The sequence below is a fragment of the Ambystoma mexicanum genome, chromosome 5q (genome assembly GCF_040938575.1).
Source record: "Ambystoma mexicanum isolate Mex_15411 chromosome 5q, UKY_AmexF1_1, whole genome shotgun sequence".
Classification (NCBI taxonomy): Eukaryota; Metazoa; Chordata; class Amphibia; order Caudata; family Ambystomatidae; genus Ambystoma; species Ambystoma mexicanum.
The window spans coordinates 641463033-641479908 of NC_090933.1; the positions used below are offsets into that span (position 1 = coordinate 641463033).

General features: G+C 45.6%; 1 protein-coding gene across 8 annotated transcripts in view; it reads right to left on the reverse strand.

The window, feature by feature from the left end:
• ASPH (aspartate beta-hydroxylase) overlaps positions 1-16876 on the reverse strand; it is a 1438894-nt gene that overhangs the window by 795011 nt on the left and 627007 nt on the right. For all 8 annotated transcript variants that reach the window (XM_069621106.1, XM_069621103.1, XM_069621107.1 and 5 more), the window contains one exon: positions 14473-14526. In XM_069621106.1, the coding sequence (XP_069477207.1) occupies positions 14473-14526 (54 nt within the window). The remainder of the gene's footprint in view (positions 1-14472; positions 14527-16876) is intronic.

Consider the following 16876-nt stretch of genomic DNA (forward strand, 5'->3'; position numbering starts at 1 on the left):
TAATTGTAATAGCTATGGGTAAAGTGTCCCGGGCGGGTTGGAAAGAGTTGGTGCAAGTGGCTGACGAAATGTTGTGGTCACTGGCCATGGTATCGAGTATCCCAAACTTGTAACATCTTTTAAAGATCAACTCCGAAGTGAAAAGGTAATCAATTGTTGAAAGGGAACCTTTACTGTGCCATATCCCTCCCCTGCAAGTCTCCATTGATATTCCCATTAAAACAATACAAGGACCAAAGTTCATAGTTCTAACCATCGTGCACCTCTCAAGTTGCCTTGATGAGCAGACTGACCTCACTCTCCCTTCCTGAATTCCTAAGCAATTAGAGATCACATCTCCAGTGACGATGACGACATGCATTACTCACCAGAATAGCATTTCTGATTGTATCCGCTTAGATTCACATGCTGTGCATATCGTCGGACATCCAGTGGTAACCTCAGAGTATTGCATCTTGTCTTTCGGGGACTGAAAGTAGACGTCGGCATAAGCGTGTCCGTAACACTATCGCTATCGTGACGTGTACTGCGCCCAAAATCCCTCACGCGTCAAGGTCCCTCAGATTGTATATTTTCTGCCATGAGGGAGCCCAAGGCTATAGTGAGTGAGTACATAAAGAGAGAAAGTAGTAAGACATCTATGTTCCTTCCACTCCGAGCGGGGAGCGCATGTGAATCTAAGCAGATACAATCATCAGAAATGCTATTACGGTGAGTAATGCATGTCTTCTGATGCTTGTTAATCTGCTTAGAATCACATGCTGTGCATAGACTAGCGAGCAGTATCTGGAGTTGGTGGTGGGTTGTGAGAAGGAACAGTAGAGAAAAGATGTCTTCGTACTGCTTGTCCCACCCGAGAATCCGACCTAGAATGAGTGTCTAGGTAATAGTGTTTTGTAAAGGTGTGTACAGAACTCCAGGTTGCCACTTTGCAAATGGACTCTAGGAAAACATTTGCAATGAATGCTATGGATGCCCGAGTAGAATGTGCTCTAGGCTTGAAGGGCAGATCTTTCTCAGCAAGAGCGTAACTGTGTGATGCATTTGACAATCCACCTTGAGATAGCGGATTTAGAGACAGGATCCCCTTTTCTACCAGCTGCCACTGAAACAAAGAATTGTTTAGTCTTCCTCAGTGGTTTAGTTCTTTCCAGGTAGAACATGACTGCCCTGCGCACATCTAGTGTGTATAGGCTTCTTTCGGCCATGCTGGTAGGGTTCTGGAAGAAAGTGGGTAGTTCGATTGACTGGTTCACATGGAACTTTGAGATGAATTTAGGCGCAACCCTAGGATGTGTGCGCAGAATTACCTTATCTTTGTAAATTGTAACAAAGGGGTCTAGCACAGAGAGTGCTTGTAGTTCGCTAACCCTTCTGATAGAAGTGATAGCCACTAAAAAGGCTGTCTTACAGGTCAGGTCTTTCAGACTTGCTTTGTGCATAGGCTCAAAGGGAGCTCCCATGACTCTGGTTAAAACCACATTTAGATCCCATCCCGCAGCTGGGTGAGAAATAGGAGGATAAATCCTTTTAACCCCTTCCATAAAGGCTTTAATCACTGGTATTTTCCACCACAACACCTTTTGTTGTGACGTGGTGTAGGCTGACAGCAGCCAGATTAACCTTTAGGGAATTGAAGACTAACCCAGTGTCCAACAGATGGGTTAGGTATAGCACAGTGTGTGTGTGTGTGTGTGAGCAATCAATGGGATTGACACCCTTGGAATTGCACCAGAAAAAACGTTTCCATTTGCTGGCATAGCAATAACATGTATTTGGTTTCCTAGCTTCCCAGAGTATGTCCATGCACCTCTGAGGGAGTTGTAGGTGACCAAACTATGACCTCAGGAGCCATGCTGCTAAGCTCAGTTTGTGGGCATGGGTGAAGGGTCTCCCCCTGTCGTGAGACAACATGTTGTACGGGCAGGGTAGTTTCACTGGTGGGGAGAGGGACATTTCCATCAGGTGAGCAAAACAGGGTTGGCGGGCCCACATGGGGGCCACCAGTATCATGGTAACTGGTTCCTGGTGCATCTTGTGCACTAGCTTGTTGAGAAGGGGAGTCGGGGGGGGGGGGGGGGGGAGCTTAGACAAATTTCCCTGACCATGTTATCCAGAAACCGGTTCTGGGGGTACCTGGAGGCGTAGTCTTGGCATTGGGCATTCTCCTGAGTTGTGAACAGGTCGATCTCTGGGAAGCCCCATTCTGCAAAGACATTGGACACGAGTGGTAGTCACAACCAATGAATCTGGGACGGCATGTCCTCTGACGTATAAAGGGTCCGAAGGGGAGGGGCAGAATAATTTTTTCGACTGTTGGGTTCACCGCCCGAGTTTGAGCTGGTGACACCAATGAGGGGCCACCCTTCTCTTGATAGAATTAAGGAGGGGGATGGCCTGGCTAGATGGCGGTTTCTCCTTAAGGATATCTTCTACAAAATCCTGCTCAGGTACAGCCTCGAGTGGAAATCTTAAAGTATTCAGCTACTTTTTTCAACATGGAGTTGAATGCCATTTGGTCATCTACAGGAGAGGCCTGGCGAGCCGGGGTGGACGGAGGAGAATCCAGGCACAAAACATCAGTGTCCTGATCTTGCAGTGCCCAGGGGTCTTGACCTACCTGCTGGGTTTCTTACCAGTTCTCCGTAGTATCCTGTTCTTCCTCATAACTTTGTAGGAATGAAGCTTCCTCCTCTTGATTATAAATGTCCCTATATGAGTCCATGTGGACAACGTCTCCCTTCTGAAAGGTAGAAGGCTGATCTTCTTGAATTTGGAGGTTAGGGTCTACCCGAGCACTTTTCAGGAGGATGGTCAGAAAAACTGATAATCTTCTCCAGCTGATCCATACATCCTTCGAACTTCTGTGTAGTCCATTTAGTGGACCCAAACGGGCCTACGGGGCGGGGGGTGCTTGACCGGTGTTCTCTGCCCTAAGGTGTCGAAAAGAGTCTCTTAGGGTGTCGGAAAGAGGCTCTCGACTATCTGCGTACTCATCGTAAGAATCGGGATCCCAATCCGTCGAAGCTTTTTCCATGGCTTGTCCCATAACTTTAGGCGGGACCGGGGTAAAACCCACCACTGCAGTAATTTTTTCAATGCTGCTTTCGATAGTCGCCGAATCAGCGTGAGACAGAGGTTCCAATGGTTTATCGGTAGGTGTAGTACCTTCCGCGGCGGTAGAGGGCCTAGCGGTCGGTTTTTCGGGTAGAGGCCTAGCCGTAGTTTTCAGGCCTACCGCGGCCTTCAGGACCGTCGAGGCGTCGGATTTCCACGCTTCGACGTGTAACGTTTTTGGAGCAGCGCCCTTACTTGATTTAGATTGCCCAGTCGCAAGACACTGCTGCGGATGCGGGGAAGGCTTTGGATCTGACAGATCCGAGGGAACACGCAAAGTTTTCGGCGGCCCTGTTGGCGCTTTCACCTTTTTTCTCGACGAAGACGTTGAATACGGTGTAGGGGTTGTTTGCTTAGTGTGATGCGCTTGTACACCCCTGTCGCCGCGTGTTGTCCCTGTAGCGAGACCAGAGTCAGGCCTTAAAGGGTTGGGGACGGGCGTGGCGGACCTAGAAGCGTCCGCCTCAAGGTCTATAACAACCGCAACAGATGTTTGGTCATCCGAAGTACCCCCGTCACTCTCAGCGGGTGTGGCGGTGGAGGAAGGGGGTTCCACCCGCGACATACCGTACGCGGCCCACTGCTTTACACAGCGCTCCTTAAGGGTCTTCGGCTGAAGGAGTTTGCAAGCTGCACACCGCTTCTCGTCACGCTCTAAGGGCAGACAGGCGTTACACGTCCTGTGTTCGTCCTTCCAAGGATATCTGACCCTACACTTAGGGCAGCATCTAAAAGGAGTCCTTTCCATAGCTAAAGGGAAAGATGACCAGACCGAAAGGGAAAAGAGGGGAAAGGAGGAAAGCCATACCAATAAAATGGCCACCCCGACCCCACTCTCCCTACTGTATAGGCCGGCCTGGGGCCAGACCATGTGGAAAATCTGACTGCTGGATTTTAGGCGCCGAAATCCACAGCCGTAGACAAATCCCTATAGTCTTCATCGAAGATGTTCTTGGTGAGCGAAGTGCCTTAACGGGGAATAACCAGCAAGTCGGTAAGATAAACAATGTCACTTGTAAGAGCTCTGCTATAGGGCGACCAGTTATCTGGGAGGAAAAAAACAATCTGAGGGACCTCAGCGCGTGAGGGATTTTGGGTACACTACACGTCACGATAGGGATAGTATTATGGACACGCCTATGCCGACGTCCCTTTTCGGTCCCTGAAAGACAAGATGCAATACTCTGCGGTTACCACTGGATGTCCGACCATATGCACAGCATGTGATTCTAAGCAGATTAACAAGCATCAGAAGTAATTATTACCAAACTTATACAACTAACCTTCTAAAATCCTAGACAAATGAAGTAACATGTTTTCAAACTTCTCAATTTGGGGGGGGGGGGCAAAACACACATTTATCACCAATAGGTTGATCTGCCCCGAATTAAGAACAATATGGCTGCCACCTCGCTGCTGTGAGTGTTTTTACCAACTCCAGCCCACTGCCCCCCAGCACTCCTTTCCAGCCTGGAGTGGAGACCCCCCCCTTCTCCCCTGACCTCCCCCCCTTTTCAGCATTTTTTGTCCTTCTGGCGTCTTTTCTTTCTCTTGCTGCACTCCAGCACCCGTCTACCTCTCCCCTGTCTGATTCTTTGATGGTCTTTCTTTGTTCCCAATAGCTTCCCCCCCCATCCTTTCCCCATTGGATGCATACCTCATTAGCACTGCCCCCAGGGCAGCACTACTGCCTGTGCAGCCCCTGCGCCAAAGGGACCCAGGGCAGAGGGTTGCTCCCCAGCAGCAGTTCCAGACTGTTTGCCTGTGTTCGCTGGTGGATCTTGCAGCGCAGCCGTCAACCAGCACTTACAAGGTAAGAAAGGTGCGGGCATGATGAACAGCCGTTACTGCTCCCTATTAAACTGTCCCACCTCTCGTTAGTCCTTTTACCAAAATGCTTTAGTCTACTACCCATCATATCATACTGCACATCGCTAACAATTATGCTTCCCATATCGGGCACTTAGGGCCCTATCCAGGTAACTTGTGTTTAGTTGTTTTTACTGTTCCCTTATATGTTAAAACCTAGGCTTTTTCACTCTACCCAGGAAACTCGCATCTAGATGTTATGCTTTCTCTGCTGTATGTTGAAACCTAGGTTTTTTTCCTCTATCCAGGAAATTTGCATTTAGGCGTTATGCTTTCTCTGCTGCATGTTGAAACCTAGGCTTTTTTCCTCTATCCAGGAAATTTGCATTTAGGCGTTATGCTTTCTCTGCTGTATGTTGAAACCTAGGCTTTTTTCCACTTATCTTGAACATGTGAATCTAGATGGTAGCATTGCTGTTGTGTTGAAGTTGGCTTTGGACTTCACCCTCACATCCTCTCAGACTTCCCTTGCCCCCCCACCTCTCCACTTTGCTCCTCTTTCTCACCCACATCTGGTAAGGCCTCTGGACGGCTCCGCTCCTGTGAGTCTCATCCAAACAGCTGTCCCTTTCTAGGGAGAATTCTCATAAATGTGCCAATTCCCTTCACCTTAGAGACCCCCAGCAACTTTGCTGGATTTTTGAGGACTTGATTTTTTTCCTGGAGAGCGTGTGAACCTTTTTTCCCCACTCACTCATGTATTTTGATGTGTGTTTTACTCTTGTTTTCTTTGATTATGGAGTTTTAGACACCTCCATAGACATCTCTTCATTTGTGTCACACAGCACCCTCAGTGCATTGACACAGGGGAAGCCTTTAAGGCTGTCCCAAGGTTTAAATACCTTTTCTGGGATAAACTGTTTCCCAGAGAAAGTAAAGTGAAATTGACTTTACTAGTCTTTTCAAATTCCAAGTTCCAGCACACACTATCGTACAATAGAGTGCTGGAGGGGTTACTTAGACTCCCCTAGGTCTAGAAACTCATATAGCAATCAAATGCTACCCTTTCCTCTCAAAATGGCTGGTGGCAGTGGTTTTACAATGAACTACCATGATTTTTCCCGCACGCGAACATCGGTAGCGTTAAATTGCGGGTGCCATGTTTTTCCAGATGGCGTCTGAGCCTCCTTTGTTTAAACAGGTCCCAGTCTTTTCACCATTTCTTTTTGGAAAGGTCCTTCTAGAGTTTGTCTCTACGCGCCAACTCAGGTTTGGTCCCTTTGTTCCTACGCCTTTGGCGGGCTTCAGTACTGAAGACCGCCTCTGGCACCAGAGTGTCTGGGGTGGGTAGGAAGTGAGGGTGGTGCCTGAAACTCCCTGTGCTTAGTCTCCTAGGAGACCCAAATGCACTCTGGCGTGATTTGCTGGCTGACTGTCCGGCAAGGACAGCCACCCTGTTGGGTGAGTGGCAGATAGGCTGGAATGAATGGGAAAAAACTGTATAAAAGGCAAGCCTCTTGGCTTGGAAGGCAGAGTCCACCACTGGAACGAAAGAACCGAAGACAAGCTGGAAGAGAATGGCTGCTACAACTCCTGGACCGTTGGTTTGCCTGGTGAAGCCCTGCTGCAGGACCAAATCGCCAAGCTCATTTCGACAGAGAAGACCTTCAAGGACTACTTCTCCCTTTGAATTGGTGGGACCAGTCAACTCGAACCTTAAGCCACCTGGATACCGGAGCTGGTTGTATTTTCTTCAGAGTGCTGCAGGAAACCGAATAACCAGGGAGAGGAACACCAGTTTGTGTGCTTGTCTACAGCTATCGGAATTGAAGATTTGCCTTGGCCAGCTTTTTGACCAGTCCCAGTGCAGAAGTCCCCCGACGTCCTCACTCTTGTCCCCACGAATGAGGCTCAGGAACAGCGAGATCTGCAGGAACTGCCAGGAACAGACGTCTTCAGCTGCATCTTTTTCTTCATTGTAAGGCAATGTTAAACCCCGACCGAGAGAACTTACTTCTCACTGCGAAAGTGCTTGAAACCTTGGCAATTTGCAGGCCTATTCAGCTTGTGACCCAACATATGAATCTTTCTTTTACAAACTACTTCTGAGAACTTTGGCAACGACTTTTCCTTTTAACTACCAAAACTGCCTATCCTATACAAGACATTAGCCCATTGACTTTGGCCTAACCTATTGCATTGAATTGACTCCTTTGGTGAACTCAAACTATTTGCACTGTCTAAGAGTAACTGTAATCTTTTTATTAACCTATGCCTTTTTGCTCCTACTTCAAAGTAGTTTAAATGCCTCAAAAACTGATAGTGTGAAGTACTGAAGTATATTTTTGTGTGATATATTGACTCCTTCTAGTGAATGTTTTAGAACTGACTGTGAAATAAATTAATAAGTGTTTTACCAACAAACCTTGAGTATAAGAGTCTATTTGAATACTTTTGATTGTAGACCTCTTTGTAACATCATTACAGCTCACATTCCCCTCTTGAGATAAGCCTGGTTGCTCAGCAACACTACCAAAACCGTAGTACACACTTATACCAAAGGTTGGTTTTGCTTACACCTGTAGTCCTAGTTGTGTGTACTGGTCCCAAAGGGTACTGCATACAAACTATACCCAACATCCCCTGCTCCTCCAGAACTTTCAAGGACAACATTGCCCCCCCCCCCCCCTGCTCCAGCCTTGGCAGATTCTGCGATCACTTCCTGCCACTGGCTCCTTCCCGCTTCTCCTCAAGCATTCCCATGTGTACCCTCTCTGGTTCTCGCTAAATTCACTCGCCCAGTCGCATAGTCGAGCTATTTTTAGGAGGGGCGTGTAGCATTTACAACATGCTCAACCTTGTTGGCGAGCGTTCCCTGAGCATGATTGTTTCACTTATAAAATACCCACTAGATGGGAGCAGACAGACTAGATTGAAATTAAGACAATCCAGACCAATGACAATTGCAAAATCAGATTAGGTAGACCCAAAATCTTTATTTGCGAAGGGACTTGTCGATGGGATTAAAATAATCCTCTGGTACACAGAATACTTTCTGCCCTGAACGGAGTAAGATGCCCGTGAAGCAATGGATCAAAGCCAGCTGAGCACTATTGACCCTTTTGCCTTGTGACCGTTTTCAGCTGAGGGAGAGGAGTAGAGCGTGGAGGGGGGTGGGGGCCTCAATGCCGGTGCACTGCATGTGTAATCATGTTTTTGGAGTTGATAAAAGTATTTTTGCAAGTTCTGACTCAAAAACTGTTCTGGGGGTGAAATGGCCTAGAAGCTGAGAGATATTTAAGAAACAGGTTACCTTTTATCAGCTTCTTTCACAGAAAACTACACTAGCAGGCCTCAAAAGTGGATTTGCTCTTAAGAGCATACACACCCATGCTGCACTCACCATTTTCACAGAATACAGGTATAGCCCAGGGTCAGCATAGCAACTTCTTACACTGTTGGTACAGTGCAAGCATCTGAATTTTTAGGTGCCCTTTCATGCAGTGGCGGACGGCATGCCAACATCAGCACTGGCTGATGAGGCTGCAGGGCATTTCGATTTGGACAGCACAGCCCCATGTGCCAGAAATATTGCCACTCCGAAAGGATGGGTGCATCCATATGTGCAAACACAGTTATGGAGATGTTGGTCATGCCTTTCCCCTATTTTGTGTAGCTCTCTCGGTTGACCATCTCTAGTTAAGACCCCATTTATCCCTCACCACTTCTTGTTTACAGTCCGACTCCTGCTCTACTGTCTTCCTGTATTCCCAGTATACAACTGTCCCCTCTGTCCTTGCTCGGACGCTAGCGTCCTATGCTCACTGTATCCTCAGAGTAGTCCCAGTTAGAGTGCCAGTCCATTAGAATACCATGCAAACTAACTACTATCTACCGTTGCACTTGTAAAATGGCAGCCCTACAAATTGACTGTCCAGATTAAGAGCTAACCCTGCACATTGGGACTCCACAAGGACATGCATATGTCCACATTAGCAGACCATGCAAGCTGGTATTCGTGTAGATTAGTAGTTCTGCAAATTCAACGCCCCTGCAAACTGTCAACCATACACATTAGCAACCCCTGCATGCCAACATTTCTGTTCCTAAGAACAAGTTCTGGGCCATAATCAAGGTGCAAGAAAACAAAGTTGTGTCAGAAGACAGCAATTAAATAACACTACTTAAGTTTGATTTTAGTTGGTATGGCTGTGTAAATTCTTCTCAACTTAAAAAAGGCACATTTCACCTCACTGCATAGGTTTCTTTAGAGACCAAGCAGGATTTTACTCAAAAAGAAAATGGTCCTCCTTATTGGTCGAGTACATTACTCCTAGGGCAAGTAGATAAATTACATTACTAGACCTGCAGCTCGAGTAGATTTTATAAAGATTCTTCGAAGCCTGCCTCTCCTCAAAAGTGCAAGTGAACCTGTTCAGTTGCACTTAATATATCGTTCTCCTTCCAGAGCATTACCCTTTCCATCTCGTCCTGCACTTCTCCTCTTCCCTCATTTCTGTCACTGCACTTGCACACTCTGAAATTGTCTGACCTAGTAGGAACGCTTTTGTTGGTCGTCTTCCCTGCTCATGCCCATCCTACACCTCCCCTCCGCCCCCCTCACCCCTATTTCTGCTTATGCACATGCATGCTCCGAAAGCTCCCTTGACCTAGTAGGATTGTTATTGTTTTGTCTTCTTCCCGGCTCATCCCCAACCTTCACCCTCACCTCCCTCCCTCCCTCCCTCCCTTGTATTCTTGTTACGGCACTTGCACAATGTTAGGCAATAATTGATGTAGTGACTCTGTGTGAGACTATACATAAAACCAAAAGTTGGCTCTTTTTTCGTGATTTATAACCTGCATCAGGCGGTCAGTCATGTCTCGGCTATACTACTATACTGCCTGTACATCTCTGTAAATAAGTTTGTAAATTGCTGAATTTATAACAGTAAAAATATTGTCATGTAATTGCTTCGGTATGTATCTGTTACTGACGGTATCATGCAACTATAAGTAACCTATAACACGCCCAGATACCTTTGGGTTTGGAGCGCTATATATAAACACCACTTGTCTACTTGGTATAACGTAACGCACCTTTTGGTATAAGCCTGTACTACACAAGTTGTTAGAGTGACTGAGCAGCCAGGCCCATCTCAAGAGAGGTAAATGTGAGCTGTAGAGCTGTAGCAATGAAATTCACCAATACAAGGATCCAAATAACACTTACACTAAAGGTTTCAGTTATAGTTATTTAACATCAATTTTTAAATAAGCTTTCTTTAAAAAGGGGCAAGATAAGTAACAATCAACTACACTTTAAAATATTTTACCAGAATAAGCATAGGTTTAGTGGATGCTCTTTAGAGATGCTTTTTACACACTTCGTACACCCGCAGGTCACCTCATTCACAAGGACAGAAATGGCATTTATATATCAATAGTACACTTTGCAGATTCTGAGGGTGAAGGAAGGAACAAATGTTAAACAGGTTCTCAGGGCATCTGAGTATACTTAAATCTTCCAATGTAGTCTAGACAAACAAAAACCTTTCCCAGCAATAACGGTCTAAAAATAAGTTATTACCTCTGAGGGACAGAAAATATCCAAGTCAATGGACTAGAAGAGTCTACAGGATCCAGGACAGCCAAAGTCAATTGGAGCACAGTCTATTGAGCTGAGGCACTTCCTATCTAAAAAAAGTCTTGCACAAAGTTAGAGTTTTGTAGAAAACACTAGTAGGGTCACAAGCTGTTACACTTGTGGAAAGCAGAGTTGAAATCAACCCTAAGTAAAGTAGCCACTGTAACTCTCTACTGAGAAGAGCAAAGCTAAAGACACTGAGGTAAGTACCCAAAGTCTGAACAGTACCTCTGGTTTGAAGAGTGGTCCAGCTGGATTCTGTCCTGTTGCAGCGATGCAGATCCTCGGTTCCTGAGCCTCAGTCGTGGGGACAAGAGGCAGGATGTCTGTAGAACTCCTGCGGCAGCAATTTGGAGGTCGTCGGCAGCTATGGGCTCTTTTTGGATCAGCAGCACTTTGCGGTTTGAGTGCGCGGTAAACAGCACCACAGAGGATCTTGGATACTGGTTGCGCTTTCTTCACTCCTCGAGTCCTGCACTCTGGTGAGGGGACTCTAGCTCTGGTCGTCCTGCTTCTGGAAGGTCCTTGGGAGATTCCTGGAGCTTCTGGCCAGATTGTAGATGTTGCACTCGACTATGGATTTCTCTGCCCCTGGCACTTGATTCCTGCAGCAGCAAAGAAGTACAGCCAGTCAGAGAAGATGGAGCAGTGGAGTTTGTCTCTGGGTTAGTTGGTCCCACTAACCCAAGGGAAGAAGTCGTCATTTCGGGCGCTTCTCTTGAAGATTAAAAAAAGCAGTTTTCAGCACAGCAGCAGGGCTTCATCGGGCAATTCAAAGGTCCAGGAGGATTCAGCAAGCTTTGTTCATGGTTTCTTCATCGGGTGTTCTTCCCAGTGGTCGACTGCCTCTAGTCCTAAAACCCTCTCCTTTTAAGCAGGTTTCTCCCATTCATGCACAGCTTAGGCTGTCAATCACACAGCCTAGGCACACTGGAGCCAGAGGTGGGTTTCAGGACTGATGCCCATGAACGGCAAAACGAACAAAGGGCTCAAACGTGGCTTGACACGCAGAGTAAAACCCAAGAAAGACCTCACAACCAGAAAATGGTGAAAAAAGAAGACCGGGCCATTTTCACTAAAAGGGTCACCCATGGGTGCTATACTGCAGCTGAGGATTCAGTCTGCGGTAGAAAAGCACAATGGTAGGGAAATTAAACTACTGCCACCAGCCATTTAACGTAGTGAGGGTAACATAATAAATGTTACATGAGAATGCAAGTGTTAGGGAGAATTCTCTCTTGAGGCTGAATTTCTTAACCTATGAGTCCCCCAGCAGCTTTGCTGGATTTCTGGAGTTTGTTTTTTTTCTCCTGCCAAGAGTGAGACTCTTTCTCCCACTCTTGGACATGATTTATGGTGTTCCTTTCACTGTTAATGTGTTTTATGGGCTATGGGGTCCTTTACTCCATAGGGTCTCATGTGTGTTTACTATGTGTGTTACACAGCACCCTCCGTGCAGTAACACAGGGGTGTCATAGTGACACCCCACCATAGACTCCATTCCCTGGGACTGACTACTGTCTCCCAGGGCATGTAAAGTCACCATGGGCTTTACTAGTCCCAAATTATTAACAGAAACCAGTACAAACCATCATATTGTGGACATACTGGTCAGGGCAATTCGATTGCCCCGGGGTCTGTTAGTCGAGGGGGCACGTCACCGTCCCCCCTGATCGAGTTTTGGCTTGTGGCAGTGGAAACTACTTTTTATATTCGACCGCAAATATATCTCTATGGGATTTTCCCATTGTTCGAGGCTACCAACTTTAATTATTTAATTCTCATAGCCTCGAACATACCGCCGGGTTAATTTAATTAATAATAATTCGCCGGTTGGTATTTTTTTCCAGGACTTGATTCTAAAATGGCGTTTGTGTTCTCTTCTGTGACTCCAACCCAAGTCGAGCCCTTTGTTCCACTTTTTGGCGGGCTTCTCCACAGAAGCCCTCCAAAGTGGTGCCACTGTGTCTGGGGTACATAGGAGGGGTGGAGGGGAATTTAGGCACCCTGGACTGAGTTGCCTAGGCAACTCAAGTTGCACTCCGTCCTGATTGGCCCAAGTGGTGAGCCGGCCGGCTCACCACTTAGCATGTTTGATTGACAGCTAGGCTGAGTGAATGGGGGTATGCTGCATAAAAGCAGGGCTTTGGGGACTGGAACTTCAGAGGTCGCCACAGGACCTGAGAATGCGACGAGGGAGCCGACCTACCACGACGACACCACCGGTGGAGCCCTGCGGAACCGACTCACCACTTCCGGACGACAGAGAATATCTCCCGGCTGGAGAGGCTTCTTCCTCTGACTGGTGGGCACAACCAGTTTATCTTGTTCTCTTCACACCCCAGACCGGTTTGTGGTTGAACTGCCCGTGCCAAGCACCCCGGCAGCCGGATAGCCACTTACCAGTGGACCGCGAATCAATGGACCGCTCCTTGTACCTGAGAAACTCCGCGGCTGGTTTCATCCATGGCAGTGCAACAGACTCCTGCCTTCCTCCCCAACGAGACCCTCTCTTCCCCCGGACGAAGCACCGACTTGCATCCGCTGCCAGGAACAACTGCCCCCACTGGAGTGTTCTCACCACTTTGAGGTACCATGTCCGCCAGGCCTCCCTTTCTAAAGATTGCTACAAGGTAATAATAACCCCTTAACCTTCTGGACTGACCGCCTTGACCCTCTAACTGGTCCCTTTCTTTGGTCCAACTCCTTTTTGAACCGTTACAAGACTTGTGCACTGCAACCGTGTGACCTTGGACACATTTCGTTTTGATCCTCTTAAAGCGGTTCCGGCCTACTGACTCTGAATTCACAGTGGTACTTTGCCTTTCTCTCTTGTTGTGTTTGTGAAAAAGTGTTGGGATCTGTTTCAACTTATTCTCTGCTTTTCGCTCCCTTTTTTAAAACGAATTATTAGAGTGCCATCTACGTTAAGCGCTCACCGCTGTCTGAAAATAAGTGGGGCTTTACTTAAGACTTGTCTAATATTCTTTTAAGGGAGTGTATATCTTTTTAGTGACCGTGTTTTTGAATTGCTTACTATTAGTGCCTGTGTGTTTTTCTAGATGTGGTTTTAAATAAATAATTATATCTCTTTTACACCAAGCACTGGTCAGTGTTTACTTGTCCTATTGTGTTCTCTTGACCTATTGTGAATACTCTGTATACTGCCTAACTCTTCTTGAGGGAAGAGTGACTGCTCAGCCACAGCTACCAAGTCAATCTGTGTGGTACAGACTGCTACCAAGTGGGTTTACTGCCAAACACTTGTAGTCCTAAATCTTTTGCGGTGGTCCCAGAGGGAACTGCACAGGTTTCCGCCTAACATTAGGATAAGGGCTACTAGGTAACCCTCCAGCACTCCACATAAAATGGTGTGTGCTGGACACAAGAGAGAAAAAAGTAAAGTCAATTTCACTTTTATTCTTGGGAACAGTAGTTCACACAAGAAAAGGTATTTAAACCTTATGAGAATTCTAATTTCTCTCTGACAATGCAGTAAAGGTGCTGTGTGTCACCATACAAAAAGTAGATGCCTATGGATTTTGTCAGAACAGTGGAAACACAATCCAAATCAGGTCAAAACACACGAGTGAAAAAAGGTTTCACCCACTCCAGAGTTAAAATTAAAATGATAAAATAGTGAAATGGCTTATGTTTTCTAGAGTGCTTTACATCGATTTTAACCTGAGAATTATATATATATATATATATATATATGTTGTATTGAGTATGAGAACTCAGTAGAGTTTTGGCTTGATGGCCAAAGTTCCCAAAACAGGCCAAATGACTGACAATCATTCAGGCAAGTTAAACCAGTGACACAATTTAAGACTTCAGGAAACAGGACTAGAATGTTAAGCATCATGTTAAGCTTATGCTTGCATCTTACAACAGCTCACCTTTCTCGTCAGGATGCTTGTCTGGAATGTATTCATTCTCTTGTTCTGTAGTACCTTTAAATCAAAGGCAAAGAGAGGCGCTGTAAAACACTAGCTCATTTTCTGAACTAAATTGTAGCACACATTTACTAGTCACACAGAATTTTAGTAAAGCTAGCGAATTTAAAGCACAAAACTATAATCCATAAAACTGAACACAAAAAGATGATTTACTTCACAACCAGTATAACATCTCAGAATGACAAATGCCCACTGGAACAGCTTGCCATGAAGAAAGAACATGGACACCAGGTTATCAAATGTCCCCAAATTTAAAAGGGGAGAATGATTATCTGAGTTCATTATATTTGCCACCACAAAATAAAAGGCAGTACGTCTTTATGACGTTTTTCTTTGAGAACGTAGAATTGTTCCAAAAATATACAGTCACAGGATAATTGAAAGCTATAAATAAAGTGGATTTCTGGTGTGTATATTATATGGAAGACACATGGTTGCGAATAGTAAATAAGAGTTGAGCAGTGACAAAGAGCGCATTTACATCATGGAAACTAGTCAAGAACTTTGATGGTCAACAAAGCAGGGTTTGCTCTGGTAGTGCCAGTGATCAAAAGAGGAGGCGGGGTGGTATGGCACGCTTTTTTCCAGCTCCTGTGGTTACGATTTTTTCAGCAGACTTGAGAACTATATGGCGACACGGTGGATACTAAAAAAAGTGGTACTGCTATTGTTCCTGTAAGCAGCAACTGCAACATTGCTACATAGAAGATTTGATTGGTTGCACCTGCAGAAAATGTGAATACTTGGCAGACCTAGCAGCAAAATGACAACATGCAGGGCAGGTCCTCTGAAGAGGCAGTGCATATTAGGTAGCTACAGTTTGAGATCGAAAAACTATTAGATGTGAAAGGATCAGTGCCTATAGTATGTTACCAGTGCTCTTTACATCAGCTGCATATTTACTTATTACATTTAGTTAGTTTAAATGTTGTGAAAGCATCGTATTCCCCCTCTTTTTTCGTATCTACAAACCGCTTTCCCTTTTTTACAAACTTATTTTACTGCCGTTGCTAGGACATGCCAGATGTCTGGCACCAATACTTGACACGCCACAAGCAAAAACGACAGTGGCAGCCTCAATTGCAAACTACTGTTGGAGGCAGCCCTACATATTAGGGGTGTATCAGACCTTTTTATTCCTTTACAAAAGACCAATACACGCAGAAAATAAAATTAGGGAGTAAAAAAACTTCAACAAAATAGGAATGCGACATGTAGAACATTATGCCCCTGCTTTCACCCACACAGGTCCATGGATGTGTTTGGACCTGTAGTTCACGTAGTAACACAGGAAGAAGCTGTTATAGCTGCCTGATCGGAAGAAGTAAACCTGCATCTTTTAATGTGCATAAATAAATAGGTGCAAAGAAATAATTACAAAACATTTCAGTTTTCCAGTTAAAACATTACTCGCTTATAAAATATTCCCCTTGAGAATTGGAATTACATTTTTACTCCCTACAAACATTTTACTCCCAATTTAAAAAAAATAGGGAGTAAAATACTTCCTACTAACAAATCTGGAGCACTGGTTGCAGGAGTTGAAGAAAAGGTGCAGGCCCCGCGCACACCTGTTTCTGGAAACAATATAAACTAGCAATAGGAGGATTTCACAATCCAGAACGGATGAAGACCAGCAACTGTGCAAGCAATTCCATATCCACTGTTGACCAGAAAAATCAAAGCTACATAGTTTACTTTAAAAAAAATGGAGCACTCTGAAGTAAGCATTTCTACTTTGGGGGATTTTAGGGCAATGTTTTAGGACCCCTCAACTTTGCCACCGCCTTTACTATTTTGGATCAATTACTTATTTTTGGTTGTCAAAAGGAACTTCTGAAGACCCCTGCCATTATGACCCTTTTACCTTACTTAAGCTACATGGAATTGGGTCGTCCATAAGGCGCACAGTCCTAAGTGCGCCTCTCTGGCACCCTATTTTTTTCCTAGGGTGATTCTATCACCATCATCATATTAAGGAGTTCGGGAGTAGGTTGGTGGTAGGTATACTAGTTTTATCTTCACCATGAGTGCAAGCCATTTCACCACATTGGCAGTCCAATGTGCATTTATTTTAAATCCTTTTCTCTGCCATTTTGCGTTTTAGCACTTCCTCTGTTCAGAGAGACCATTCTAACCATGTGGGCTCTTCGTGAGACCACAATGGCACCTTCCTTATTGGTCCTAATGGTTTTAGGGCAGTATAGATAGCTGGACTCTCCCTCTCAAGTCCTTTGGGGGTGGCTTTGGCTAAGTGGCAGTTCCAGTCACCAAGCAGAATTGGTCATTAACTGTTTGCCCTCAGGCACCAACTGTGATTTGTTGGCTGGTCTTTTTGCAGACC